General features: G+C 55.0%; 4 protein-coding genes across 15 annotated transcripts in view; 2 read left to right on the plus strand and 2 right to left on the minus strand.

Annotated features, from left to right (window-relative positions):
* The window catches only part of TMEM253 (transmembrane protein 253), a 6,328-nt gene extending 5,419 nt beyond the window's left edge, over positions 1-909 (minus strand). For 2 of the 3 annotated variants that reach the window (XM_019628763.1, XM_019628765.1), the window contains exon 1: positions 695-909. In XM_019628763.1, the coding sequence (XP_019484308.1) occupies positions 695-887 (193 nt within the window). In that variant the 5' untranslated portion in view covers positions 888-909. The remainder of the gene's footprint in view (positions 1-694) is intronic. The other variant, XM_019628764.1, reaches the window with a different exon arrangement.
* Positions 1-7,828, plus strand: part of ZNF219 (zinc finger protein 219) — a 14,135-nt gene extending 6,307 nt beyond the window's left edge. For 2 of the 5 annotated variants that reach the window (XM_019628760.1, XM_019628761.1), the window contains exons 2-5: positions 4,257-4,343; positions 4,630-6,058; positions 6,361-6,492; positions 6,745-7,828. In XM_019628760.1, coding sequence (XP_019484305.1) covers positions 4,338-4,343; positions 4,630-6,058; positions 6,361-6,492; positions 6,745-7,340 — 2,163 coding nt within the window. In that variant the 5' untranslated portion in view covers positions 4,257-4,337 and the 3' untranslated portion in view covers positions 7,341-7,828. The other 3 variants (XM_019628759.1, XM_019628758.1, XM_019628762.1) reach the window with 3 other exon arrangements.
* Positions 7,630-26,220, minus strand: ARHGEF40 (Rho guanine nucleotide exchange factor 40). 6 transcript variants are annotated; one of them, XR_002122369.1, is made up of 25 exons: positions 26,030-26,219; positions 23,463-23,660; positions 21,599-22,841; positions 21,280-21,447; positions 21,026-21,146; positions 20,357-20,453; positions 20,175-20,255; positions 19,927-20,043; positions 18,958-19,053; positions 18,761-18,876; positions 18,257-18,383; positions 16,449-16,571; positions 16,205-16,348; positions 15,099-15,709; positions 14,734-14,968; positions 14,296-14,382; positions 13,467-13,682; positions 12,584-12,754; positions 11,608-11,785; positions 10,483-10,587; positions 10,110-10,253; positions 9,759-9,892; positions 9,482-9,624; positions 9,007-9,053; positions 8,330-8,862 (listed from the first exon to the last, which is right to left on the minus strand). XR_002122369.1 is itself a non-coding variant. In XM_019628755.1 (24 exons), exons 1-23 carry the CDS (start codon positions 26,030-26,032, stop codon positions 9,012-9,014), a joined length of 4,554 nt encoding a protein of 1,517 aa, XP_019484300.1. In that variant the 5' UTR covers positions 26,033-26,216; the 3' UTR covers positions 7,630-8,862; positions 9,007-9,011. The 6 variants fall into 6 exon arrangements, 5 of the variants coding, with proteins under 5 accessions (XP_019484300.1, XP_019484299.1, XP_019484302.1 ...); XM_019628755.1 differs by lacking the exon at positions 9,759-9,892 and having other exon boundaries at positions 7,630-8,862; positions 9,482-9,612; positions 26,030-26,216; XM_019628754.1 differs by lacking the exon at positions 9,759-9,892 and having other exon boundaries at positions 26,030-26,217.
* The window catches only part of RNASE13 (ribonuclease A family member 13 (inactive)), a 31,877-nt gene continuing 30,983 nt past the window's right edge, over positions 25,394-26,287 (plus strand). The window contains exon 1 of the mRNA XM_019628770.1: positions 25,394-25,681. The gene's annotated coding sequence lies outside the window, so the exon portion shown is untranslated. The remainder of the gene's footprint in view (positions 25,682-26,287) is intronic.

Genomic DNA, 26,287 nt, shown 5'->3' on the forward strand with positions numbered 1-26,287 from the left:
GGGGGGGGGGGGGGCTGTGGAAGGGGACGGGCGTCTTTGTAGGGGCCCGAAGGCAGGGCGCGAGGGGCCTGGGGGTGCGGGTCGGCCGAGCCGGGAGCCAGAGTGGATGAGCGCCCCCCGGCCCAGGTAGGGCTGATGAAGGAGGGGGAAGGGACCCAAACTCTCTGGGAGCAGGAGTGGGGGAGGGGAGAGGATGGGGGGGTGCTTCCCTCTCTGCGTCCCAAACAAAGTGTCACAAAGAGCTCGGCCGGCGGCAGCAGCGGAGGCGGCTGCAACTCAGCTTTTGTTCTCCCGGCCTGGGTAGCTGAGCCCTGGCCTTCCAGTCTCCTAACCCTGCCCCCCATCATCCTTCTGGCTTATATTCCCCGGGAGGGGTCTGGGGTGCTGCTGGAAGAACCTCTTGTGCAGGATCACAGTTCCTGCTCTACTTGCCAACCTACTTCTGGGAGGTGGGTTTTCCCAGAGGCCCTCCTGCCCACCCCCACCCCCTGATCCCAGGACTGAGGCCCATATGGGTGCTAAGACTCTGACCTTTCTAGGGTCAGCTCTAGTTAAGGGAACTTAGGGTTGGCTACATGCCCCTTTCCTCAAATCCAGGTCTTCTAGAACTTTCAAAAGAGGGGTCAAGTTGGGACATGCCTCTGGAATAAGATTCCCAGTAGTGGGGTGGCAGGATGTGAGCAGGTGTACGCACCTTCCTCTCGCCTCCTGCTGAGTATTTGCAGTCCATGACTGAGATTCCATGCCCTCAGCCCAGGATCCTGAGGGTGGAGGGAAGGAGGCTTCACCAAAAGCTCAATGGATAAGGTGGGCAAGCTGTGGTCCGGGGTCAGTTTGGAGGAACGACCTGAGCAGTGAGGTTCAGAGGGCCATGGAAAGGAGATCATAAAAGTGAATTACTGGCATGCCTGTGTGACAAAGGTGGTCTTGATTCTACACCACCTAAGAAGCTCCCTTTCCTTTTAACTCCATCTAGTGCAGTGTTAATCATAATTGTTAGAGGACTTGGGAGGTGTAGGATTCTCAACAGAGAGAAAAACATCAAGTATTAGAAATGACGAGTGACAGAGGCCTAGTCACAACCACACCACAGAAGTCGTGAACCCTTGCCCCTTACAGTTTGACCCTAAAAACATTTGAACCACATGGCTTGAGGGACCATCTTCATGCTCCTCCAGCCACACCCCCTTCCCCACCAGCTCTCCTAGCACATAAAAGTAATTGGCCTGTTGCTTTGGAAAGATTTCTGATCCCTATCCCTAGCCTTGCATCCCTATAGAACCCAAATAAGGGCGAGGTAACCCCATTGGGGGTGGGAAGCAGGTGAGTGCTGCTGTCTAACCAGATCTTATGGATGGTATTTAAGTCCTGACTATAGAAAAATATTGGTTATTGCCCACAGGCAATACATGTATGACCTGGGTTCCAAGCCAGTTCATAGACTCTTGGACCTTGTCAGTGCTTTCTTCTATTGAGAAAAACTCATGGGATCCAGGTGCCTGGGACCTGGTTTGGTGTGGAGGTGATTCAGAAGACCTTGATTGGGACTAGGAGGGTCTCTCACTGGGTTTTATTGATTTGAGGCCACCCTCTGGGGAAACTTTCCCAGCTCAGGAATATAGCTTCAATTTAGGTCTTCTCGTATATCACTATTATCGTCCTAGAAAGTGCTATGTGCAAAGCAGGATTTTTTGTTTTGTTTTGGGGAAGGAAGCTTTGCCCTATGCCTACGCTACTTGCCTCAGATACAAGGTCAACTTCCCATGAGGTATTTTGCTTGCTATCCTACAGGCAGTTTCAGGGGCCCTAGAATCTTCTCAGAATCAGAGTATGTGCCCATAGGTTAGTCAGCTATGACCATGCAGTATTCCCAGCCTTCCCCCTCCCCCCTATCCCCCGCCATCTGCTTCCTCTGAATATACCAGATTGGCTGTACACCAGGATGTTCCGGGAATCCCCAGGAGAGCAACAGAATGTGATGGACCCAAATACGACGCCTCAGTCACTCATTCCAGGATGTACAAACTGTAACTGTCAGGATACTCCTTATAGCTAATTAAAATTCTTCTAGTTACATCTATTTTCTGTTACATCTATCTATTTTCAGTGTCATCCAAAGGCAAAAATAATCCCTCTGGTACCACTGTATTTTCTTACCCCACTATGGCTCCCAGATAGGAATTTTTAAAAATCCTCTAGCTTTTCTCAGTGCCTTAACTGTGGTGCTAAAATGGCAAATGTGGCCCCTCTAGCACTTCATAGCTCTATCTATGGTACTGAGGTGGCCACAGTGGCTCCTCTGGTAGCCCACTGCACTCTCCATGGTACTGAAGGGATGACCATTTGTTTTAACTTCTCTGTGGGGTCCAGAAGAGTCCTATGACTCAGAACTACAAAACTTTCAAGTTGGAAGAGACCATTTATATAAATTAGTCCAACCCCCTTATTTTACAGATGAGTAAACTGGGAGGTTAAGTGATTTACTGAAGGTTGCAGGGCTATTAATAGTCAGACTCTGCCCACAATAACCTTGTACCACTCGAATTTTCACCTTTCCTGATACTACTTTAGTGAGCCTGGCTAGGCTTTTGGTCCCAGAAAAGGGATTTATTTGAAGAATCCAGAAGATAAGGGTGGATGCCCTAATTTGGTGCTACAGAAATACAAATATTAAAAGTGGTGGTGGAGGTTGTTTAGTGACCCTTGGACAAGGACACTTTGTTAATTAACTTCCTGTTAATAAAATTCCCATAACCCAGATTCCACATGTAACAGGTACCTGCCCATTCATAGAGTCTTATCACATCCACTAAATATCAAAAATTAAAGAAGTCTCAGACCTCCAGAGCCTCTTTGCTGATAAGCAGGGCTGACTCCTGGCCCAATTCTCTTCCATTAAACATCCTTAAGCAAAGTAATGCCTGAGTCCTTTTCTTTCTCAGTAACCCATTTTAGTTGCACAATACCTATTGTAAGGACATTCTTTATATCTCAAATATTCTTTCCGTTTCAGGCAAAAAACTAGGTTAGGCCCACAGTTGTCTAGCCTTGACCAGATAAAATTCTATATGTAAACAGGAAGGTATACTGATCGACTTCTGGTCATCCTCCTAGGCCTATTTCCATGAATCTTAATTCTGGGATTGCTTGTAAGTCCTAATGCTAACCTCTGCAGCTTAGAATCAGGAGACACCCCTGCCCCCCGCCCCCCATCCTCTTCCTCTCAGTGCTCTTCTCCTTCCTCAGAACGGGAGCTCTGCATATCCCAGGCCCAGGGAATTTTAGCCTGGAGAATTTTAACCCTTTCCTGCTCGGAGCATGTGCTGAGCCCCTATCTGTGCAGATGGCCCAGCCCCGCCCCTCGCCCCTCACTCCAGGCTCTTGAGCTCAGAGTCAGTGTAATCCTCCTCTTGTGTGAGGGAGCCTCTCCCCTGCAGAGAGGAGGAAAGCCTGCTTCGGAACAGCCCTGGACAAAGGGGCTGAGATGCCCCATCAAACTGCAGGCTTCAAGGTTTGAAACACGGGGATGAATCCTGTCCGGTATTTGCAGTTTTTAACCCTTTCCCCAGGCCAGCAGCACCCCTTAACTTCCACTCCTCCCCCAACTCTCTCTTCATTCCCTCTCCCTCTGGCTCTCTCCCCCTTTGTGCCCCTCCCCCTCTGTCTGTCTCCAGACTCTGCTGCTGGGAGGTGTTTCTCTCCCATGCATGAATGAGTCTCTGTAATGAATGGAAATGAATGGATCAGGAATCCAAGTGGAGGGAGGGAGAATGAGGGGGAAAGACAGAAAGACAGGGTAAGGGCAGAAGGAAGGACTGTGGAGCCCGGAAGGATGTTTGGCTGGCTGTTCAGTTAGGTGCCTGAGAGCAGCTGGTCCCATTTGGATAACTGGGGAGCATGGCAAGCCCACCCCATTTGCTCATCAAGCTGCACAGGCCAAACTAAATGAGAGGGCTACACTGTGATAAGTCTTCCCTGCCACCAGGGGTGGTGGTGGTGGTGGTGGTAGTTGTTCTGGACCAGGCATTTAAAACGTATCTGGGGGGAAGAAGTCTGTGATATCAGGGAGCCTTGTGGGCTTGTCCAATTAAGGAGAACAAGTTTTGAAGACAGCAGCCTCCGCCTGCCTCAGGATGCAAGGAGGGAGAAGGGATAGGTTTCAGGAATACAGGGTGCTACGATTGTGGGGTTGGGGTGACTCCACTGCTGAAAATCAGGACTCAACTTGTCCTCCAAATCTGTCTCTCTTGCTTTAGCTCTTCAGCACCTGTTGCCTTCACTAGCAGCTTTTCCTCCTTCTCTGCACTCCCCAGAACCAAAGAATGTGAAGGGGGTCCATGGAGGTGAGTGAAGCTCTGGCCTGAACCTGCAAGTACCTACAACTATACTCCCTGCCCTCCCTCTCTCTCTCTCCTTCTGACCTGCCATTATTAGAAGTTATCTCCGTGGCCCCAACGGCTCAATTCCCATTCATCCCCCAACTTCCCCAAGGTGAGTGGGAAGGGTACCAGGTGTACCTGGCTCAGGCCCCAACCCACCCTCCCTTGGGTTGTTCCGGCCCTCCATGCCTTTGGTTACCCAACAGCTCTCTTTTGTCCATCTTTGCTCTGTATACATCTTTTTCCACAGGGCTCACGTCCCCGCGCCCCGGGCGGCCACTTAGCGCCCTCACCGCCGGCCTTCGACGGCGAACTGGATTTGCAGCGCTACTCTAACGGGCCAGGCGTGAGCACCGGGTCTCCAGGAATGGGAGCGGTGGGCTGGTCTGAGAGTCGCGCTGGCGAAAGGCGCTTTCCCTGCCCTGTATGCGGGAAGCGCTTCCGTTTCAACTCCATCCTGGCTTTGCACCTGCGGGCGCACCCAGGCGCCCAGGCCTTCCAGTGCCCGCACTGCGGCCACCGTGCAGCGCAGCGGGCCCTATTGCGCTCGCACCTGCGCACGCATCAGCCTGAGCGCCCGCGCAGTCCTGCAGCGCGCCTGTTGCTGGAGTTGGAAGAGCGTGCGCTACTTCGTGAGGCCCGGATGGGGAGAGCCCGAAGCTCAGGGAGCATGCAGGCTGCTCCTGCCACTGAGGGCCTGTCACGGCCCCAAGCTCCGTCGTCGTCCTCCTTCCGTTGCCCCTTCTGCAAAGGCAAGTTTCGTACTGCGGCAGAGCGCGAACGCCACCTGCACATCCTGCACAGGCCCTGGAAGTGCGGCCTATGCAGTTTCGGCTCCAGCCAGGAGGAGGAGCTGCTGCACCACAGCCTGACGGCCCACGGAGCTTCTGAGCGCCCCCTGGCGGCCTCTTCGGCTGCTCCCCAACCTCAGCCTCAGCCTCAGCCTCCACCCCAGCCTGAACCCAGATCAGTCCCGGAGCCGCCGGAGCCTGAGCCTGAGCCGGAACGTGAGGCAACCCCGGCCCCCGCTCCTGCCACTCCGGAGGAGCCCCCTGCGCCTCCCGAGTTCCGTTGTCAAGTGTGTGGCCAGAGCTTTACACAGTCCTGGTTTCTCAAGGGCCATATGCGCAAGCACAAGGCCTCCTTCGATCATGCGTGTCCCGTGTGTGGCCGCTGCTTCAAGGAGCCCTGGTTCCTTAAGAACCACATGAAAGTGCACGCCAGCAAGCTGGGCCCACTGCGTGCCCCGGGGCCTGGTTCCGGCCCTGCCCGGGCGCCCCAGCCTCCTGACCTGGGCCTCCTGGCCTATGAGCCGCTGGGCCCCGCGCTCCTTTTGGCCCCCGCGCCCACCCCGGCTGAGCGCCGTGAGCCTGCGAGCCTGCTGGGCTACTTGAGCCTACGAGCTGGCGAAGCTCGGCCCAATGGTGAGGGTGCAGAGTCTGGGCCTGGCCGCAGCTTCGGAGGCTTCCGCCCCTTGCCCTCTGCTCTCCCAGCCCGGGCTCGGCGGCACCGTCCTGAGGAGCCTGACGAGGAAGAGGAGGTGGTAGAGGCGGAGGAGGAGACCTGGGCCCGGAACAGGGCACTGGGCCCTCTGGCTTCACTGCACCCACGCCCAGGGGAGGGGCAGGGGCACTCTGCACCTGCTGCGGGGGCCCAGGCAAGGCCCACCGCCACACAGGGTACGTAAGGGGCCGTCCGTCTTCTTGGTTTTCCAAATTCTGGGCCCACTCTAAATGCCACCACTCCCCTCCTGTACTCTCTTTTAAAAAGGACTTGTCCTATTTCTTGCCTGTTTTCTCCCTCTGGAGGCTTTACCTAACCTTCTGAGGGCACCAACTCAACTCACAGCAAATTCAACCCCTCATTCCCCCAAGCAGAGTTTCCTCCTGGGCCCGAAGGGGAAGCAGTCCTGTGGGGTGCATGGCTCTGATGGGGTTAGGGCAAAGGGCCCCTTTGACTTCCCTTAACTTGTATATTGCAGAAGAGAATGGGCTGTTAGTTGGAGGGACCCGGCCCGAAGGGGGCCGAGGGGCCACTGGCAAGGATTGTCCATTCTGTGGAAAATCTTTCCGCTCAGCGCATCACCTCAAAGTACACCTGCGAGTACACACAGGTGAGGGGGCGGCCTCCGGGGTAGACAGGGCACTAGAGCGCAGGAAGAGAGGTGAGAGGGCTACTGGAGGTGACGTTAGGCAGCCTTCAGACTGGCCAGGTGAGGGCATTGGGAAACCGTTATTTATTAAATCAGAGGGGGTGGTAGAGGCAATGTTTTTTCCGGGTCCAGAGGTCTGTACGTTGAGGGAAAATGTTGGTGGGGGTGGGCAGGGATCGAGCCTCTGAACCTACAGCACTCCCCTCTCCCCAGGTGAGCGCCCCTACAAGTGTCCACACTGCGACTACGCAGGCACCCAATCTGGCTCGCTGAAGTATCACCTGCAGCGCCACCACCGGGAGCAGCGGAGTGGGGCTGGCCCCGGGCCACCCCCGGAGCCGCCGCCCCCTTCCCAGCGGGGTTCCGCCCAGACATCCGGAGCCAAGGCGACCTCGCAGCCTGCGACTTGGGTGGAGGGCGCCGCGACCCCCCGGTCTTCTAGCGCCGCTGGGTCCCGTCGGAAGCCCGCTAGCCCCGGGAGGACCCTGCGCAACGGGCGAGGCGGTGAGGCCGAACCCCTGGACCTGTCCCTGCGGGCGGGGCCGGGAGGCGAGGCCGGGCCGGGGGGTGCCCTCCACCGTTGCCTCTTCTGCCCCTTCGCCACTGGAGCCCCGGAGCTCATGGCCTTGCACCTGCAAGTGCACCACAGCCGTCGGGCTCGGGGCCGCCGGCCGCCCCAGGCTGACACTTCCCCGCCCTATATACGAGCACCATCAGGAGAGACCCCTCCTAGTCCTCCGCAGGAAGGGGAGGAGGGCCCCGGGCTTTCGAGATCCGGAGAGGTGGGGCTAGGGGGTCAAGAACGGTAGGGAGCCCTCTTAGGGCCAGTTAGCTTAGTGAGCTTACCCCGCCGGAGCGGGGAGCACTAGAGGTAGTTGGGTAGAGCAGCCAGCAGGGGGCAGCGTGGGACCCATATTCCCAGCCCCAGGTGGACCAGAGGTGAAGGGTGTGGAGGGCCTAGGAGGGTGGGCGGGCAGCACCCACCCAGCCCAGGGGAGTCACAGTGCCTTAGAAGTGGCAGGGGTGAGGATCAAAGAACGGAGTCCCAGGGCTGGCAGAGAGAGTTGTGCCCCTGTTGAGGAGTCGCTCTGCCAGTCCTTGCTGGTCCATAGGCGTGAGAGTTTATTTTTGTACAATGGGTGGGGGTGGGGGGCACTGTACCCTTCTAAGCCCCTTCTGGGGCCCTGTAGACGTTGCTATTTTTGGTACGATTCCTGTCATCCCTGTCGCAGAGTTGTGTCCCTAATAAACAAGTGTCTTGAGGCACAGGACACTGTGTCTGTCTGCGTATGTCCTGTCCTTTTTAGGCCATTCTCTCCAGGAAAGAGGCACCTATTTAGGCACTTGTTATCATATCACCCAAAGAGCTTGATAAGAAAAGCAGAAATATTGGATTTTACCCCCAGCCTTTGGCTTCAGTAGCTCTGGGTTGGGGCCCAGAAATTAGCATTTAGCAAATTGCCTAGGGAATTCTCATGCACTGTGATCTGAGGACCTCATTTTGAAATCTTCCGAACTGTGTTGAATCCTAGCTTGACTGTGACTAGCTCAGTCTCAAGAAATGGGTGCAGTGTGAGAAGAGGAGCTTCAAAGGATGCAGTGAGCCTCTGGGAGCCACTGTGGAGGAGGCACGTTCTCCCAGGCCTGGTCCACACCCAGCTTTGGGCCAGGAAGGGGTACAGGGTATCTTGTAGCCTTGGTTGTATTTTCTGTGTTCTAGTTGATGGTTGAGGGGACGTGCTCAAGTTAGTAGTATCACCTCAACCTAGAGGACTGCTCTAGCTTTTCCGACACAAAGTGTGAGTAAATACATTTAATATAACAATAGTATTATAATAACAGTAATTACATATATAAAGTTTGCAGTTCCCCGCCCCACCCTCATATAATGGTTTGCATAACTCCATTTCTTCTGACAGCCCAGAATGGAGTCACCAGGAATAATGGTTGACCTGACAGAGATGAGTCTTCTCAGGGAGTCAAGGAGGGAAGAAGGGGGACACACCAGCTCTCTGGGAGGCCTGACATGGGGGTGGTACCCTGGGAGTTATGCAGTGGCCCAAGAAGGGGAAGGACTGGACCAGGAATAATTTTCCTGCCTCCAGAGTATGAAGGCAAGCAAGTATGGGCACTCTGGTTCCTGAAGGAAGGCGCCCAGCTGAGGAGAGCTATAGAGACAGTTAGCAGGGTAACACGCTGGTCCTTTGACCTCTCTGTCCAGGAAGCAGAGGGAAGGAAGTCAGTGATCTTCCAGTCCTTCACTATGTCCCATTGCCATCCCAGCCCAAAATATGCTGAGAGGAGGGGCTGTAGCCAAGTTCTGGATTTTCTCTAGAAGTCAGGAAAGAAGAGGGATACGGGTTGGGAGAGGAAGAGGCTGACTCCCAAACAGCTGGGGGGGAGGAAGGATGGGAAGGATGGTACATGCAAGAGGGAAGGAGTGTTGGATGTGGCGGGATGGAGGTACTGACTCACCCAGGTCACAGAGGCGTGGTGGGGTCACTCAAGGCTCGGGCATGACTCTTAGGGGAGAGAGACTGCAGTGAATTAACAGGATAAGAAATGACCTCTTCCCTCTATCCCTGTCTCTTCCTTTCCCCCCCTCCACCCCCCCCCAAGCCTGTCAGTTCACCTCGCTTTCCTCTCCAGAGTTTGTGAATTTGCTCATTTAATCCACGTGCAAACCAGGCTGTTGGCATTCTCCCCTTTCCATCCACTCCTGCACTATGCTCCTTATTAAGGATTCCTTTTCACTTCTGACCTAATGCCTCTCAGCCTGGCCTGGGTGAGAGGAGAAAGGCAGACCGGGACAGTATATCCAACCTGTAGCCTCGCTGGGAGCACAGGCTCACTGGTTCCCCCTGCCCCCCATGGGTTGAAAGAGCAGAAGAGCCCACCCAGAAAGTGGCTGAAGAGGTCACCCATGCCTGACCCTGTTGAAGGGACTTACCTGCCGGGATAGCCCTAAGATCCCTCCACTGGCCAGAATGGGAGTGCTGCTCCCAGGATGGGGGGGTTGCAGGCTGGGGCTGTTTCTTGGTCCTGGGGACACATCTCCAGAAGAGTCAAGTGTTTCCGGGGCTGGAGGGGAAGCTAGGGTGAGAGCAGGGTATAGAACCCCTCACGATTACCTTAAGCAACCAAGCTGCTCCATCAGGGAGGAAAAGCTCCATAGCAACAGGAAGCTGTGTCACCATAGCAATCCACTTGCAAGAGAACCCCCCTACCAAGAGGCAGGAAATGTCAGCAGCATCATTAGAGCAACCAGGGAAGAAGCGACAGGAAACTATAAGGATTGCCGTGGTGAGCCAGGAGGGTACAACAGGAAGCTGAGGCAGTTTCCATAGAAACCCAAGGAGAGCTAGAGAGAGAAGTACAGAGGAAGTGCTTAGCAACAGGCTGCTGTAAGCATTACCCTAGCAACCAGATGGAAGGTTCTTTTAGCAATTGGGAAGCTGTACATAGTTGTCATGGCAACTGGGCTACTTGGCTAGATAAAGGAATTGCTCAGCAGCAAGCATCCTGAACATGACATAATGACCCAGCGGCTGGGAGCCACCCCTTGAGAGGTGCCTCACCCAGGGAAATTTGCTTGACGTCCAGATCCCAGGCCTCCTCCTCGACGCGGGCAGGCAGGGAGCAGGCTCCCGGTGAGAGGCCCGGAAGGGAGGGGCCGGCATGCTCAAAGGATGACACAGCCACAGAGGCCCGGGTGCGCGCGGCTGCAGAGAGTGGGGGTGGGGTGGGGGGTGGGGGTGCTGGTGTGGGAAAGCCCTCCTGGCTCCCTGAAAAGACCCTCAGTTTCATAGAGGGCCTCCCAGTCTGTCCCACAATTTCTGGTAAGACATCTCCATTCATTACCCTTCCTCACTTTCTACCACGCCTCCCCACTGTGCCCTCATGTCAAGGTCTTGACTTCTGGGGGCCATCCCCCAGCACTGTGGACCTCACCTCTTCCAGTGAGCAGGGCACTCAGCGTCCGCTCCCCAAGGGCTTTGATGTCCAGGAAGGGTTTATTCCCGATGCCCATGGAGACCATCTGCTGCACTCGGAGCTCTAGGGAACAGAGACCCTGTTACCAGCCTCCTTTGCCCGTTCTCTGCTCTAGCCCTAGCACTGTCTTGGTCCACTCTTCCTTTTGCTCCTTCCCAGCGCTCATTCCTTTCACTCGTTCCTCTGGTATCTCATTACTCTTCCTGTTGACTGTCACAACGTGGCTGGAGATGGTGGTCCTCGACTTCCTCAGATATCTGTCTCTTCTGTATGTTGCATCCTGCCCATTTACCATTCCGGCTGCCCAACTTCTAATACTCGTGTTCTTCCCTTTATCTTGGGTATTAAGAGCAAAACTCACATTTTTACATACTTTTACAATTTATCAAATGCTTCCACATATATCACCTTATTTAATTCTCCCTGTCACACTAAGATGTAGATACTACTTTCTGTTTTTTCAAGTGAGTGGAATGAAGTTCAGAGAATTCAAAATAAAACAAAAACCAGCAAAACAAAAAAAAAATTAGTCCAGGTCACGCAGCAAGAAAGCTCTGGAACCCAGGTCCAGTGAGCCCTTTCTCAGTCTCCTGCCCAGCCACATGCTCTTGCTTCCCTGAAATTTGCTCGATTCTGCTGTCCTTTTGGTATACCTTAGACCGGGTAGAGGTCAGCAAACTTTTGAGACAGAAGAGCCAATCCTGTCCCTCACAACAATTTAAAAATTATTTGAGATCCAGAAAACAAATGAAATCACCATTATGTGACTAATATCCTTTAACAATTTTATAAATAAAACTAGGATAGTTTTATTTTCATTTTCAATTTTACTTCAGAGCCACATGTACGTACCCAAAGAGCCGCGTGTGGCTCGCGAGCCGCAGTTTGCTGACTCCTGCCTTAGACTAATTTCTATCTCAGCAATCTCTCTCAAATCATGTCTTGAATCTTCTCATAAGTCACTCTTTTTTCTCTATCCTACACCCTGTTTTCCCAAGTGGTCTCCACACTCTCCAGCTAACCTCCTGCCATAACTTGGACCCCAAGCACCGCCCCCACCCCACCCCTGGCTCTGCCTTGTACCCTTATTTTGGGCTGCCTGTCTCCACAACAGCTGAGCGATAGAACTTGTCCACTTGAGTTTGATCTCTGGTGAGGCAGCCTGTAGAGTGTATGCCTCCCGTGCACGGCGCCGCCGAAACCACAGTTCAAAGCAGAGCCCGCTGTCCCCGATGTTTTCTGTTAGCCCCATGTCAGCAGTCTGAGAAAGAGCAGAGGAGAGTGGATGAGGATGGAGTGAGTCCTGGTTAGATGGTACCACATGGAAAAGCATTACACTTAGCCTGGCATCTGTTAGATGTTCAGTAAATGTTTGCTCAACACCTACCATGGGCCAAGAGCTCTACATTTCGTCTCCATAACAACCATAATTTACAGAAGGGGAATGCCCAGAGACATGAAGCAACTTGCCCAAGGGCTTATCATAGCTTATTAGAGAAGGAAGGTTCAAACCCATGTGTTATTCCAAACCGAGGCTTTTTTCTCTGTATTGTACTACCCGCTGAAGAGATGGAACTAGTGTAGGGGGACAAAGTCTAGAAACCCTTAGAATCGTGCCACACAGCTTGATCTAGGACCACAGGTCGCTATTGATGTTTATCTGGATACTAGGGCTGTTTCCCTAAAGCAGGGCCTCCCTCTTGGCTTCTTCAGTTCCATCAAGTTATATATACATTGCCCTTTTTCCTTATCCCCCAGGGACCACCCCTGACTCAAAAGGTGTGTGTGTCCTCAGTGGGAAGCGTTCTTCTCCCTTCTGGCTTGGAATACCTCATGAGTCTCCTACATGAATGATAAGGAAAACCCCAAGGAGTAGACCTATGACAGGGACTTCTATCACCCCAACACCCTTACTGATGGTTGGTTACAGGCCAAAGCCTGTTCCAGTTTATGCAGATTCTGAACCTGGGTTGGGGTTGAATTTTCAGAACATCCTGAGTTCTCAAGAAGAGCTTCCTGTCTTGTTCCCCACTAACCCTCCTTCCTGCAGGTATTGTACCTTAAAGGCCTGCTTGTATACAAAGGTCTCCGAGCCCCCCTCAGAGCCCTTGAGTTTGCTGAACAGGAGGAGATGCTCAAAGAGGAAGACATGGCGAAGGCACTTCTTTCGGCCACAGATGACGGTGAAGGGGTCCCGGTGTAGGAGCTGTCCCTGTTCCTTCAGATCTGTCTGGAGAAAGGAAAAGAAAAGGTCATTGGCCCTGAAGCCCTTTGTGTATATTTTATGGGGCGTAAAAATGGGACTTATAGGGCAAGTGCCTAATGACATTCTAAAGGCAGAATCAGGAAATCAGGGAAGCCCTTGGCCTAGACTCCACCAGCTGGTCACCCTGCACAGCATACCTGGCCTAGCAGCACAGCCTGCCTCTGAAGACGGAAGGCGTTTTGCACAGTAGGGCTCACAGCCTCCTGTGAGAAGCCTTTGAATGGTGGGGATGAAAGCACCATTTTGCCCCAGGAAGAAAATTAAGAAAGAATTGATGGGGAAAGAGGTCTATCCCAGAGGAGGTAGGTTTCCAGCCTGTTCTGGAACCTCAGGGCTGGAAAGAGACTAGGTAGAGGAGAATAAGGTATGTGTTGAGTGTTGAGATGCAGGAAGGAGTGCAGGTAGATTGAGGAAGACAAGAATCAGGAAAGGAATAGGAATTCCAGGCAGATGTGGAATCATGGGATGATGGGCGGGACATAACTTCTTTATTTATAGACGAGAAAACTGAGGCCCACTGAAGTTCAGTGTCTTCACTATGGCCATCTAGCTGGTTAGAAATTACAGCCTGGAGCCTGCTGACCACGAGTCTAGTTCTCTCATCACCAGCCCGCTCTGCTGCTAAGGCCACAGGACTAGGTCATTTGAGCTGTAGTGACTGGAGCCCGGGCCTTACCTCGCAGCCACGCACCGCCTCCACGGCCAACAGATCTCTGCCACGGGTCTCTTGTTCCCGGAGCAGCTGCACGGCAGCCCCAAGGGCCTGGCGCTCAGAACTCAGTTCAGGCCCAGCTTCCCGTAAGAGCTCCTCCAGGAGCCGCCCATACCGAGCCAGCTGCTCCAGGGGCTGCTGCAGGGCCCGGGGCAGGTGAGGGCCACCCTCCATGGAGCCCTAGAATGGGGAGGAGACAGACAGGGAAGAGGGGAGAGGCTGGACCTGGTGGGGGCTGAGGGTCTGTGGGGAGGGTGAGTGGGACTCCAAGCTTTTGGGGGTAGATGAAGCTCAGATACACCCAAAGGTAAGGCAAAAAACCTTCCCCAAGAAAGAAAGCACATAGGGGGGGCTGCAGGAGATTTAGTCTCCCTCTGTATCTTGATGGGGAATAAAGAAGGAATACAAATAATCCCTTATAGTCTCTAGCTTTTAATTTTTGAAGTTGTTTTCACATCTTTTGTTGTGAGATCTTTCGATTCTCAGAGCACTCTGTGAATTAGATGTAGTGAATATTGCCCCCATTTACCAATGTAGAATTGGGCTCAGAGGAACCGAGAGTCTTGCCTAGTCCCTCAGATGCACTGGATAAGAACCCAGTCTCACCTGCCTCCCAGTCCAGTGCCTATGCTACCCTCAGCAATTCCGGGAGGCTATTGGTAGGTGACATTCTTGGGCACATCAAGGAAAGCTGCACCCCCACACCCCCACCCCCGGGCGAAATTTTGAGGTTGGGTCGGTTTTACATCTTCCTGGCTCCTCCCCTTCTTATTAAGGTTGGAGAAAGGGTTACCTTAGTTGGGGGGCCAAGTGCAGCCAGGCCATTCTCCAGTTTGTGTCGGTGCTTCACGTACTGGGCGTAAAGGCTGAACTGATCCCCCTGTGCCAGAAGAGAAATAAGCCATCCCTGCAGACAAGCCCCTCCCTTTGCTCCTCCACATTCTCACTGCAGCCAAAAGGAGGGGCAGGCCACCAGGGGGCACTCAGTCTGCTTAGGGAATGACAGCTCCTGGCTCCCGTGGAGACAGTGAAGGCCAGGCAAGCACTTGAGGACAGGGACACAGAGGCTGAGTAGGTTCAGAGGAGCCCAGGGAATAGCATTAGGCCCCAGAATCTTAGACCATACATTTTGGTGGGGTCAGGGAACAGATACTGAAAAGGAGGACCAAATGGGTGGGGCTGAAACATTGGAAGGGAGAAGACCTGGAGTAAGTTTTAGAGGATCACTCACATGGCGAAGGAAGCAGGCCCCAATGCGCAGGGGGTGGGTGGTGCAACCTTGAAGCTCCCGCAGAAAGTGTGTCCGATGGAAGCTTCGAAGCCTCTCCCGGACACTTAGGGCAGCGGCCCAGGTGCCCCGCAGTTCAGGGGTCAGCTCAGACCCAGGGGGTGGCACTGGCTCACTCAGAGTGGCCACATACTCCTGTTCACAGGCAATCAGCTCAGACACCAGACGCTGCTGGGCACTGCAGGCACAACAAGGAGTGGCAGAGGACGATGGGGCATGGGAGGGCGTCACCACCCCCCAACGTCATGTTCTTTTCCTGCTGGGCAGTTGGGCCTGCCTCTTGGGCACCAATTAGGCTGGGCTCTCACCTGATGCTTCTCTTGCGCTCCATCCGGGGGGTGCCTACTCCCCAGGGCCCATCTGGACACCCGGCCCGGCCCAACAGCACGTGTTCCCGGGGTGAGCATGTCCTGTCTACCACCTCGGTACTGGTGACCTCCAGGCCTCGGATCAGCACGGTCCTCGGTGGCCTGCCCTCTGCTTCTGGAGCCAGTTCGGGGCCCTCCTCCTCACAGTCCTCCCCACAGGGGGCCAGGGAGCAGTGGGATGGGGCTGCCCGTGGCCCAGGGCTGCTGGGGAGCAGCAGGGAGCTGAGGCTGGGTGAAGGGCTGTGAGGGCCCCGCTGGGCCCCTCCGCTGCTGGCACTGTCTGCCCGTCGTCGCCGGTGGCTCCGCGGACTGGCCTCCTCTCCCAGCTGTTGCTGAATCCTCCTCTCCAGCTCTTGGCAGCGGGCCCGGCAGCGGCCCCACTCTCGCAGGGCTGCTGGGCTGCCCAGGTCCAGGGCCAGGGCCCGCATCTCCTGGAAGGTGCCAGCGCTGGGCTCTGGGGCCCGCCGCAGGGCCAGGGCTGCCAGCACTGCCTCCCGACCTGGCCCTGCTCCTGCCAGTCTGGCAGAACCTTCATCCACCCATTCGTGTGCCTACAAGGGCAAAGGGGTTGCGAATGGGGAGAGGAAGGGGTGAGGTCCTGTCCGCTCCCACACAATGCCCAATGACAGCTCCTGTCCTCTTTTGCCGATGGCTTCTCAATGCCCATCACCATCCCAGTCCTCTCAGAACATGTCCCCTCACTATTCCAGTATCACTGTCTGACCACACCGCTCTGAGCTGGTATGGAGACAACAGCCTAGATGAAAGAAAAGCCACTACTTATATAGAATTTATGAATGGCACACTCTGCACTAAGTGGTTCTTATATATTGCTTATATAATCCTCACAGCAGCCCTGCGAGGTAGGTGCCTATGAAGGCACATTCAGGTTTGGTATCTAGTCCCAGGTTATTTAGCAAGTAGGTGGCAGAACCAATAGTTAAAGCCAAGGAGATGGCCGCCTGAGTGCCTGCTTTTAACAACTGCCCCATCAGCCTCTCCAAGCAGAAGACGACAATGGTGGACATAGAAGAGGCTGCACACACCTGCTGGAAGAAACGCTGTAGCCGCAGGGCCCGGTGGAGGCCACTCTCCACCTGCTCCAGCCGCTGTTCAAAGATATCCAGAACCTTCTGGGAGGCACTGTCCTCCTCAAGGTCCAGGGCCTCCCGTGCCTGACCCAGGCGCTCCTGGAGAAGGGAGGCTGTGCTCAGACCTGGTCCTCAGTCCCTCTCAGTCTCCCCCTCCCTCCTCGCATATCCTCTCACTTGCCCCTCTCCTTCTTCTCACCTGAACCTCAGCACTGAAAGCCCGGAATCGGAGCTCTGTCTCCTGCAGGGCAGACAGGGAGTCCCCGGGCGCAGCGAAACTCTCCAGCTGCTCCTCGCCTGAGCCTGAAAGCCACTGCAGCACCTGGGACAGATGTGGTGGGAGAGCAGGGCTGTGAGGGAGGAGACCGTGCAAGGAAGGAAAAGGAAAGCCGAGATCCAGCTCCAATCATACCACCAACTTAATCCGCAGAACCCGGGCGGGCAGTTTCATCTCAGCGGTACACTGGGAATAACAGAGAATGGTGGTAGTTTCCACAAGGCCACGTGAGAAAGTGAGTAAGAGATCTTTGTAAAGCACCAGATGAAGGAGAAGCTGGGCTGGCAGGAAGCACTGAGGCAGGTGTGTTAGGGTTCCAGGGCTCTGCCTGGAGGTGAAATAGATAACACTGGTGTAAGCCTGAGGCAGGATGAGGGGACGAGGATCGAAACGAGGGCCAGGAGAAATTTCACATGACCAAACCCGGTGACGGGTGGGCAGTGGACCAAGGGACCAGGCTTGGAGAGATGGCCCAAGAGGTGTGCGTGTGCATGCCCGCATGTGTGTGCAGCTCTAGTTGCCTATTACAGGCTCTAGGGACTCATGCTGGTTCTGGAATAATTGACCAAAAAGTGATGGTAATTTTTAACTCTGAACAAAGGCTGGAAGCTGGGTGAGGCAGCCTGAGGATGAGAAGGCAGAATGTTCCTAATGACCAGAGCCAACAGGATCACTTCTATCGTCCTTTGTTGAATTCATTTGGTCATCTTAACACCCCTGTGAGTGTTATTATCATCCCAATGCTACAGATGAGGACTTGGAAACTCAGATATGCTTCAAGGCTTGTCCAACATCCCACTCCTAGCAGAGCTAGAACTCAAACTGAGCACTTTAGGCTCCAAATCCTATGTGCTAATGGTTTTTAAACAGTGCGGGGAAACAGCTAATAAGCATGCAAGCAAACAAACAGTAGGAGACACAACCCCTTGGATACTGGGATGGAGGAAGCCAATATAAAGAAATCCCAGGAAACAGAGAGCCCTGCCACCCCCCACCCTGCCTTTTGACATTAGTCCTGAGATGACCCTTTCCTGATACCCACATGCAGGTCTGTGAGGTGTTCACTCATCATGCTTGGGAACAGAGAGAAACAATCAGACTTCAAAGCCCCCTCTACCCCACATGGTAGGGTGGAGAGCAAATCCCTGTGGGAGTCTTAACCCCAGGAGAGCAGAATCAAGGTTCAGAGAAGCCAGCCTTATCCCTGAATCCTACCCACAGAGGCCTTGGTTCCAAGGCATTTGGGGCTTTCATTTCATTGCCCTCTCCTTCCAAGGTGGAGGAAGGTAGGGTCAAGCCTCAGGTTTGGGAGATGACATGGTATAAGGAATTGAGAAAGCATGGGTGGCAGTGTAGCGAAAAGGCTGGTATCAATAGACCTTTATTATTTTTAAGCTAAGGAGGTAGGCACTCCAGAGTCAATCAGCTCTTCCCAGAATCCCCTAGGATGCCAGAGCATCTCTCACAATCTCTAAGAATCCTTGATCAAACAAACATTGAGGGGGGAGGGGGGAACCTGGCTTCTCTTCTTTGTTGGTCCTGAGATGCTATCTGCCTCTTGTTGAATCTCACACTGACCATGACGAACCTCCAGTGGAGGTGAGGAGAGAGGGAGGGCCAGTCAACCAAGCCAGGTTAGGAGAATACCATCAACTGTAAGTATCCATGGAAAAGGGGCTACTGGAGGCCAGGTCCCTAAGCCGAGTAAGAGTCTGGGGGTCCTGGCTCACCTGCTGGAGTCGGCGCAGGCGTTGCCGCTGTTCCTGCTGCTGCACGTGCATGTTGGAGAGGCGCACAAGCTGGTGAATGGCTTCATCCACCTCCTGATACAGCATAGCTGGACCTGGGCCCTCCAGCCTGGGGAAGGAGGGGAGCAGAATGAACCACTGCCCTTGTCAAGCACTGGCCCTTTTCCATCCTTGCATCCCAATAGGAGCTGTGGCACAGCCTTGTGGGTCAGAGTATGGCCCTGGATTTGAATCCTGACTTCCATGTACTGACTAACCTTGGCCAAGACATTTAACATTTCTGACCCTCCAAATCCCCATTTGTAATTGTAACTAGCACATAGGGACCTTCTGAGGGTTATGAGACAGTAAGTGGAAAAGCATGATATCTTATCCAGATACGTGCTCAGTAAGAATGAACTGGCAGTTAAGGTTTATTGGCAGCCCTCTACTGTGTCTCCACTGCCACGTCCACCTGCTCCTGCCCACCATACTCATCCCTCGTACTTGCTGCTGTGGGTGGAACGCAGCCTCATCAGGATGGCTCCCCCATCCCTCTGCAGCTCTGTCAGCCGGGGATCTGCCAGCACCTTCTGCAGGGGCTCAGGCATTCCTACCGCCTCCTGGGAGCAGGAAGCAGTTAAAGAGTTGGGATTCCACCAGAGTCCACACCCCATGCCCTTTCATCCCATTTCATTTCATACCTCTCCCTCTGGCTCTGCTGTCCCCTCCAGCTCCGCAATGGCTTGCCGTACAGAGCCCAGCACACCTCGGCACAGGCGGCACAGCCTTGCCACCTCCTGAAACATGCACACAGGGATGGGGTCCAGAGACAGAGTTTAGGATAAGGAGCCTCAGCCCTAGGGTGGGGGTGGGGCGGCCCCAGAGACTTTAATGGAGGCAATGCTAGGTTCAGTTCCTGAAGCTGTTGCTTACTAATTGGATGACCTTGGGTAGGTCCAGAAACATCCTTGAACCTCAGTTTCTTCAACTGTAAAGTCAGGATAAGACACACAGGAGCTTGTGAGGTTTAAAGAGATGCTGCTACAAAAGCACCTAGCATGGGCCTGGCACATTGTGCAGCTTAGTAAACATGAGTCTCCTTTCCTGTCTGCACTGTAAAACCCTCCTCTTGGCCTATTCAGATCCACGTTCCACTACACAGCTTAGAGACCATGTTACAGGTGCATGGTACTTAAACTCATAGAATCAGAGATTTTATCATAATTGCTGCACTTTGCAGGTGAGGATCCTGAGGCCAGGATGTTGGTGCAGGGAGCAAGCACAGAAAGGCCCCATCTCCAGAAGTGAGGTACAGTAACTTATCCAAAGTCACACGGAACCAGAACCAGCCTTCCTGATTCTCAGCTCTTTCCAGGACCCCAGTGACACTATTTTGTACTTTTCTCTGGTTGTTTCTCACTGATCTCCCTCCAAAAATCATATGCAGCTTAATGTTATATTAAAATTTTATTTAACGTACGCCTCTCATCTCCTTAGTAGCCCATGCACGGTATGTACACAAATTTCGCTCATGGTTTGTCATAAATATTTGTTGAGTTAAATGAAAGGGAAACCAGTTTTACCCAGCCCCTTTACCCAGATCTGCCTTCTCCCTCAGAATGTTCTCAGTCCTGGCTCCCAGTGTCCCAAATGGGGGAGGTGAAGCTTACCTGGTGTGTCTCAACCCAGTGGCTGGGAGAGGGCTCCCTGTGACCTCCCAAGTCCCACTGCAGCTCCTCTGGCTTGGCCACTCTTTTCAGATCATTCTCTGACAGCAGCTCAGCACCCTGAAGTCATATGAAGGCAGGGGGTTTCTCGCCTGGGCACCCAGGGGTTCAGGGACCACCCTGGGGCTCCAGCCAGCTTCTTTTCCTCTCTCTACTACTGAGGGGGAAAAGGTGGGAGTGAGGGCTCAAACCTGAAATCCATGGAGCTCAGTGGGAGGGTCATCATGACTGAGAAGCAGCAGCCGCTGAACAAGGGGAGGGTCTCCCGAGTCCTGTAGGAGGGAATAACCCTAAACTGTGGGCAACTGAGTGGCCTGGGACGGCCACTAGTGAGGAGTTAGGAAGGGAGTGCCTGTCTCAAGGGGTTGGTTACCTGAAGTTGACTGAGGACAGGAATGAGAGCTGGAGGCAGGGGAGGTGCCTTGCGAAGGTCTAGCAGGACAGACAACCCCAGTTTCTGTAGATCAGGCCTGTGGGAACAGGAAGAACCAGGGAGGCAGTGTGTGTGTGTTCGGGGACGGTGCCACAGGGTCTGGCTTTAATGTTACTAGTTCTCAGGAGAAGTTAGTCCCTGGTACATTTGGGAGGCACTGGTCAAAGAGCCAGAGTCTGGGAGGTGTGTCCGAGAGTCAGTGACCTAGCAATCAGGACTCTATACTCACATGGCTATGGATCACAGGACCAGGGTCTAGAAAATTAGGAATCCTGAGCTGTGGAGGGTATAAATTCAACACCAGCATGTAGCATGGTCCCTAATAGGTTCTTGGTGCTCAATAGTTGCTGAATGAGTAAATCAATGTCCTGATAATCTAACTAGTGTCTCTGGATACTGAAAGTAGGCAGTGTTGATTTTTGAGGCTCAGTGTAGATATCCTGGAGGTTAGGGGTCAGGCAAGTCGGAGGTCAATGACTGGAAAATCTGAGTGTTGAAGAAGTAGGTGTCCTGGAGGTCAAGAGGTTAATGTCCTGAGAAGAGAGGGGGTCAAAGTCCTAATGACCCAGGAGGTTAGTGGCCTGGGTGCCAGCACTGTGCCTTGGTTACCTGAGCAGTGAGTGGAGGTATTGAAGAGTAGAGCTCAGCGTGTCTCGGGAGGGTGGGGATTCCTCAGGAGGGCATGGTGGGGTAATGGTCAGCAGAGCTCGCCCGCTCTGGTCCATCCCTCCTGAGGACACAAAATGGCAAGGCTGTCCTGGCTCGGGGGAGGACATCACGGCCACCCTGCCTCCCTCGGCAGCCCACTCCAACTGCTTCTCTTTCTTTAACCCCTTTCCCTTCAATCACTGATGCCCACTGACCAGTCAGGATGAGGAACCCAGATGCCATCAAGTCCCAAGCTATGTCAGGGTCATCAGAGATGGAGACGGGAGGGGCCTCTTCTGAGATGCTGTCCCTTTTCACTTCCTGCACAGTCTCCAATGGTGGTGTTGGGGGCTCAGAGAGGGGTCCTTCGGGATCTGTGGGTCCTGCACAGAAGACACAGGTAGAGCTAGGGGCCTGAAGTGAGGCCAGATATGTCTGTTCCGCTCCCAGTCTCACCTCTGCTTCTCCTCCAGCCCCCTTCCCGAGGCTTAACTTATGCAGGCCCTTGACCCACTGGTCTCAGTGTCATCTCACCTGCCACACACACCACGCTTGACCCCTCCTGCTCTCTCTCTCTGGCCTCTTCTATAGGCTCACAAGCTTCTGGGGGCCGAGATTCTTTTTCATCTGCTTGTTTGAGTTCCTCTTTCGGCTCAGACTCTGACTTCCCCAAGCTTTCATGCTCTTCCTTAACCAGGTTGCCTCCTGGAAGCTTGTGCTCATTTGGTGCGGGCAGATTGGTGAGGACTTCCTGTTGGCTGGTCTCTTCCTTGTCTCCAGGGCTCAGCAGGACACTGTCCCCTCCTCGGCTGAGAGCCCCTCTGCCCGCAGCTCGCTTCTTTCTCCTGTTTCCTTTGCCTGTTCTCCGAGGAGTGCCAGGTGGTCCTTCAGCCCCCTGGCCTGCTCCTCCCACAACCTCCCCTGTCCGCAGCGGGCAAGACTCAGAGGCTCCCCCCAGGGCCTCTGTGGGGGGATCAGATACCTCCAGAACTGCTGCCTCTGGGAGTGCCTCAGCTCCAGGGGGAGATCCAGGGGAGGGTCCACTGCTGCTCCCCTCACCGGGCGGGCGGGCCACATCCTGGTCCCGAGGCCCTAGACCCTTCTGTTGCATCCACGCTCGGTGTCTCCGGTGCCGGCCCTTCCCTCCAGCACCCTTGCGGGCGGGTACCGTCCGGGTCCTGGAGAGGCCCGAGGCGGCCTCTGCATCCATAGGGCTCCCCCTGACGGGTAGTGTCACCTCCAGCAGCTCCACGTACTCGCCCTCGGGTCCTTCAGCAGGGGCATTGTGCCCATCCCCAGGACTCCTGGTGCCCAAGGCCTCCTCAGGGAGTGGAGGGCTGGGGAGCCCTGGGGGTCCGGAGGGCAGTTCTGGGGGCAGTGTGCTTGGCCGATGTCCTACCATGAGGCCTTCTTTGTGCACAAATCGGGGGCAGATGAGCTCAGCCCAGGGCAGCCGCTGAATCCCAGAAGGTGCGGAGAGTAGGCAGGTACTGAGGCGACCTGTAGGCCGGTCCTTATTGATACCTTGTAGCCACTCAGGTGTGAATAGGTAGGTACAGGCCTCACTGGGCACAGGCAGCTCCTGTACACGCCCACCCCCTGGGGCCAGGCACTTAAGTACCAGGCGGGGTGCTTGGGCTGCTGAGGGCACCACTTGCAGGTAGAAGTCCCCTGGGCGCAGCAGCTGCCAGGGCAAGGCTGCTAGCTGTACTACCACCTGCTCATGCAAGCAGAGGGGCCAGCCCTCGTGGAAGAAGAGGAAACCGCTGTACTGGGCCTGGGGAGAGAGATGGAACGCTGTGCTCAGGCCTCTGCTGATGAAACCAACAGGAGAGGGGCAGTTAAAATGGGACCATCCTAGGCAGTAGTGGCCTTATGCCTGGTGGGCTATAACTCCAGGGGAGCAGAAGGGGATATCTTGAGGTGATCATGTAACAGAGGAAGGGCTTGGGAGGTCAGTTTTCTGGTGGTAAGGAAGCTAGTTCCATGTGTGGGAGGATAAGAACTGAGTCATTACAAAGACATGGTCAGCAGATGCCATTGTCTTGGAGGAGTCAAAACTCTTAGGAGGTCTTTATAGCTGTAGAAGCAACGGATCTCTGTTGAGCCACATCTGGGGGAGTTAGTATCTTGAGAAATAGACATGAGGAAAAATATGTCTGGAATTGGGTCTGAAGGGTCAGAGTCTTTGGGAGTTGATGTTTCTTAGGGGTCAATATTTGGGGAAGATGAGTTTCTGTGTGAGTGTGTGCTACTATCTGAGGGGCAGTGCCTCTGGGAGGGAGTCAGTATGGGGAGGTGGCATCTCTGGGTGGGGGGAAATTGGTCGGTCTGGTTAGCCTCTGGAGTGAGGCAGAGGCTCTTAGGGGAGCTCGAACAGGGATGCACAGACACTCACACAGGCTTCCTGCTGGACCTTGGCAAGCAGGTGCTTGGCGGGCACCAGGAAGTCCAGAGTGTACCTCAGCGCATCCTCCCGATAAGTCCTCTCCACCACCTGGAACACTTGGCCCAACAGTGTGGGGGCTGTCGCCTCGAAGGGTGGGTACAGGGAGGCAAGTGTGCTCTGCACACAGTCCTCCACTGGCTCGGGCTCCTGGGAGAGATAAGACCAGGCTGCAGATCCGCAGAGATCACCCAAGCATGGCTCTTTGGGACCCATGAGACCTTGGCTTTGGAGATCCAGGGAATTTGTTGTGAATGTCTCTGATCAGGGCTGTCCCTGGTTCTTGTGAATCAGGACAATTGCATAGGCCTTCCCGGGGAGAGAAGTGACAGGTTCCTGGGCCATCAGGGGACTTACTGATGGCTAAGAGCTCTGGCGGGTGGGGGGCTTTTACACAGCCCCCTGCAAGCCCCCCCTCACAGGGTCTACCATCCGGAGATCCCCATCGTCACCCATGAGCAATCATGTGCTAGAGATGGTGAAGCGGAGGACTGTTTGCCTTGAGTCTTTCTAGCACCCCTCTCCTCTCTCTCAGAGTGGCTATGAAGCAATCATCCGTTCCCAGAGTGTATGGGATTGGGTTACAAAGAACTGGGTGGGGACAGTTGAAAGAGGAAAAAGTCACAAAAGAAACATGTGGGGAAGGAAAGAGCAGGCCTTGATGGTTTGTACTGGAGCTGAAATCTTTTCGATTCCGGCAAAACCTCTCTGCCAACCTCCACCTGGAGCCAGTCTCAAAAAGACGGCCCTGCTTCCACCAGACTAGCCTCCCTAAGTGAATCAGTTATCTTTCTCCATCCCACGCTCTAAAATAACCACCCCTCAGGCTATTCCTTTGTAAACTTATTTCTCTTTCAACTTGTCTTGAAGTTCCTTTTATCAGATCTCTTTGCTGTAAATGGGCAAGGGGATGCTCACTGCAGATCTTTTTCTAGCTCTTTACCTACCGCCCCCCAACCCGGCCCTGCCTTTTCCCTGAAGACAAAACTGCATTCCATTTGACTTTGAGTCCCTCCAGCCAGAATTGTCTGCCAGTCCCGATCATGAGAAGCTAGGGCAGCCACTCCAAAGAGGGACGTTCAGAGTGCGTCACACAAAGACTCGGCCCCAAGGTGTGTGGGCGAGCAAACAGACCCCCCTGTGTTCCAGAGACCCGGCCAGAGCAGTGAGCGTGGGTGGGGGTAGGGTGGAGATGGGCGGGGGTAGGCAGAGTGGGCCGTACGCTCCGAGGCCAAGAGGGGGGAGCTAGAGCTGGAGCAGCGAGGCAGCTGCAACCCATTAGGGGCGGTGAGCTCATGGCTGAGCGAGAGTCTCAGCCACAGGAAACGACAGCGGCAGGAGGGGAGGAGGGGTCTGGGGTGGGAGGCGGCGGGCAGGAGCACAGAGACCGGCGGGGACCAAAGAGGAGACCAGAGAGACTGAGTCAGCTCTCCCTGGCCCAGTTCCTCTTTCTTCGTGCTCCGGCCTCCCTGCCAGGGGGTGCCCTTCCTTCTGTAGAGGAGCAGCCCGGGTACTACTGCTACCCTTCCTCCACTCCCCGCAGGGAGCGCCCCCAGGCAGGGCCTCTCCCTCTCCTCCACTCTCTGCAGTGAGCGCCCCCTAGGCGGTGTCCTCCCCACCCCACCCCCCGCAGTGGGCACTCTCTGGCAGTGCCCACTCCTGCAGTGATTCTTCAGAGAGTACTTCTGGAGTGAAAGTTCGCAGTATATGCCCTCCTGCTTCCTGTGCCCTGAGTTGCTGCAGCCAGGGTCCCCTGCTCCCTGCAGAGTGCACCCGCCAGGGCTCCTGTGCAGCCGGCATATTCTGAGCCGGCTTCTGTTCTCTGCGGCGTGAGCTCCGGGGCACTCTCCCTCTCTCCCCCAACGACCCCTATCTCTTGTCCGCTCTGGCAGCGTCACGCCCCCTGGTACTGTGAGGCCCCCCCTCCCCAGTCTGTCTACTATCCTAAGGCAGCTTCTCTTCTCCGCGGGAATTTCCCTCTTGGGCCATGTCTCTGGCCCCAGCCCAGCCCCAGCTGTAGCTGGTCCCCCAGGGCCGGATGGGTGGGTCCGGCACACCGGGCTGGGGACTGGGATGGAAAATGGTGGTTGCAGCCAGGTCAGTTCTCATGACCCGAGGCCAGGTCCCATCCAGGGCTGCTGCAGCACCCAACCCGCAGGGGTCTCCCGCGGGTAAGGAGCTGGGACCGGGAGGGGGAGGGAAGATCCTGCAAAGGAAGGCACAGGTCAGGACAGAGGAGGGCGAGGGGAGGTGTGTGGATTAGGGGATAGACCGAACGGAGCATGGGGGAAGGGGCGGAGAAGAAGAAGAAAGAAAGGGTGAGGGCAATACCCCGTGGGGACAGAGCCAGATAGTGGGGCAGACAGATCAAAGAAAAGAAAGGGGGGATGGGAAGGAGAGAGTCCCAGGAACGCTCAACAGTCCAAAGCAGGAGCCGGAGACACCGAGCTGGGGACTTGCGGCCCAATGCGGGCTGCGCGAAGGCGGAGAAGACACCGGGGTGGCGACGCGGGACTCACCATGGCTCGGCGCGGGGTCGCGTCCGACGCTCGGGCGGGCGGGGCCGGGTGCGCCGCCGCCTCCCTCCCGCCGCTCGCGTCTCGCCGGGTCTGGCTGGGGGACAGCTCCGGCCGCGGCGACGGCTCGGCCCGCTCGGGCTCCCAGGCCGCGGGGCCCCGCCAGGGAGGGCCGAGACGGCCGCCCCTCCCCACCCCGCCCTTCAGTGCCCGCCTCCGCCTCGGCGCCGGACCCCCTGCCGGGACTCCCCCTGCCGGGAC

Source organism: Hipposideros armiger, unplaced genomic scaffold, assembly GCF_001890085.2.
Source record: "Hipposideros armiger isolate ML-2016 unplaced genomic scaffold, ASM189008v1 scaffold_807, whole genome shotgun sequence".
Classification (NCBI taxonomy): domain Eukaryota; kingdom Metazoa; phylum Chordata; class Mammalia; order Chiroptera; family Hipposideridae; genus Hipposideros; species Hipposideros armiger.

Excerpts from the sequence above, each read along its gene's own strand:
- ARHGEF40 (XM_019628753.1), bottom strand. Across the intron at positions 16,572-18,256 it reads GCCTGCGCCGACTCCAGCAG|GTGCTGCAGTGGCTTTCAGG; the intron begins GTGAGCCAGGAC and ends CATCTGTCCCAG. Across the intron at positions 16,349-16,448 it reads CTTTCAGTGCTGAGGTTCAG|GAGCGCCTGGGTCAGGCACG; the intron begins GTGAGAAGAAGG and ends TCCCTTCTCCAG.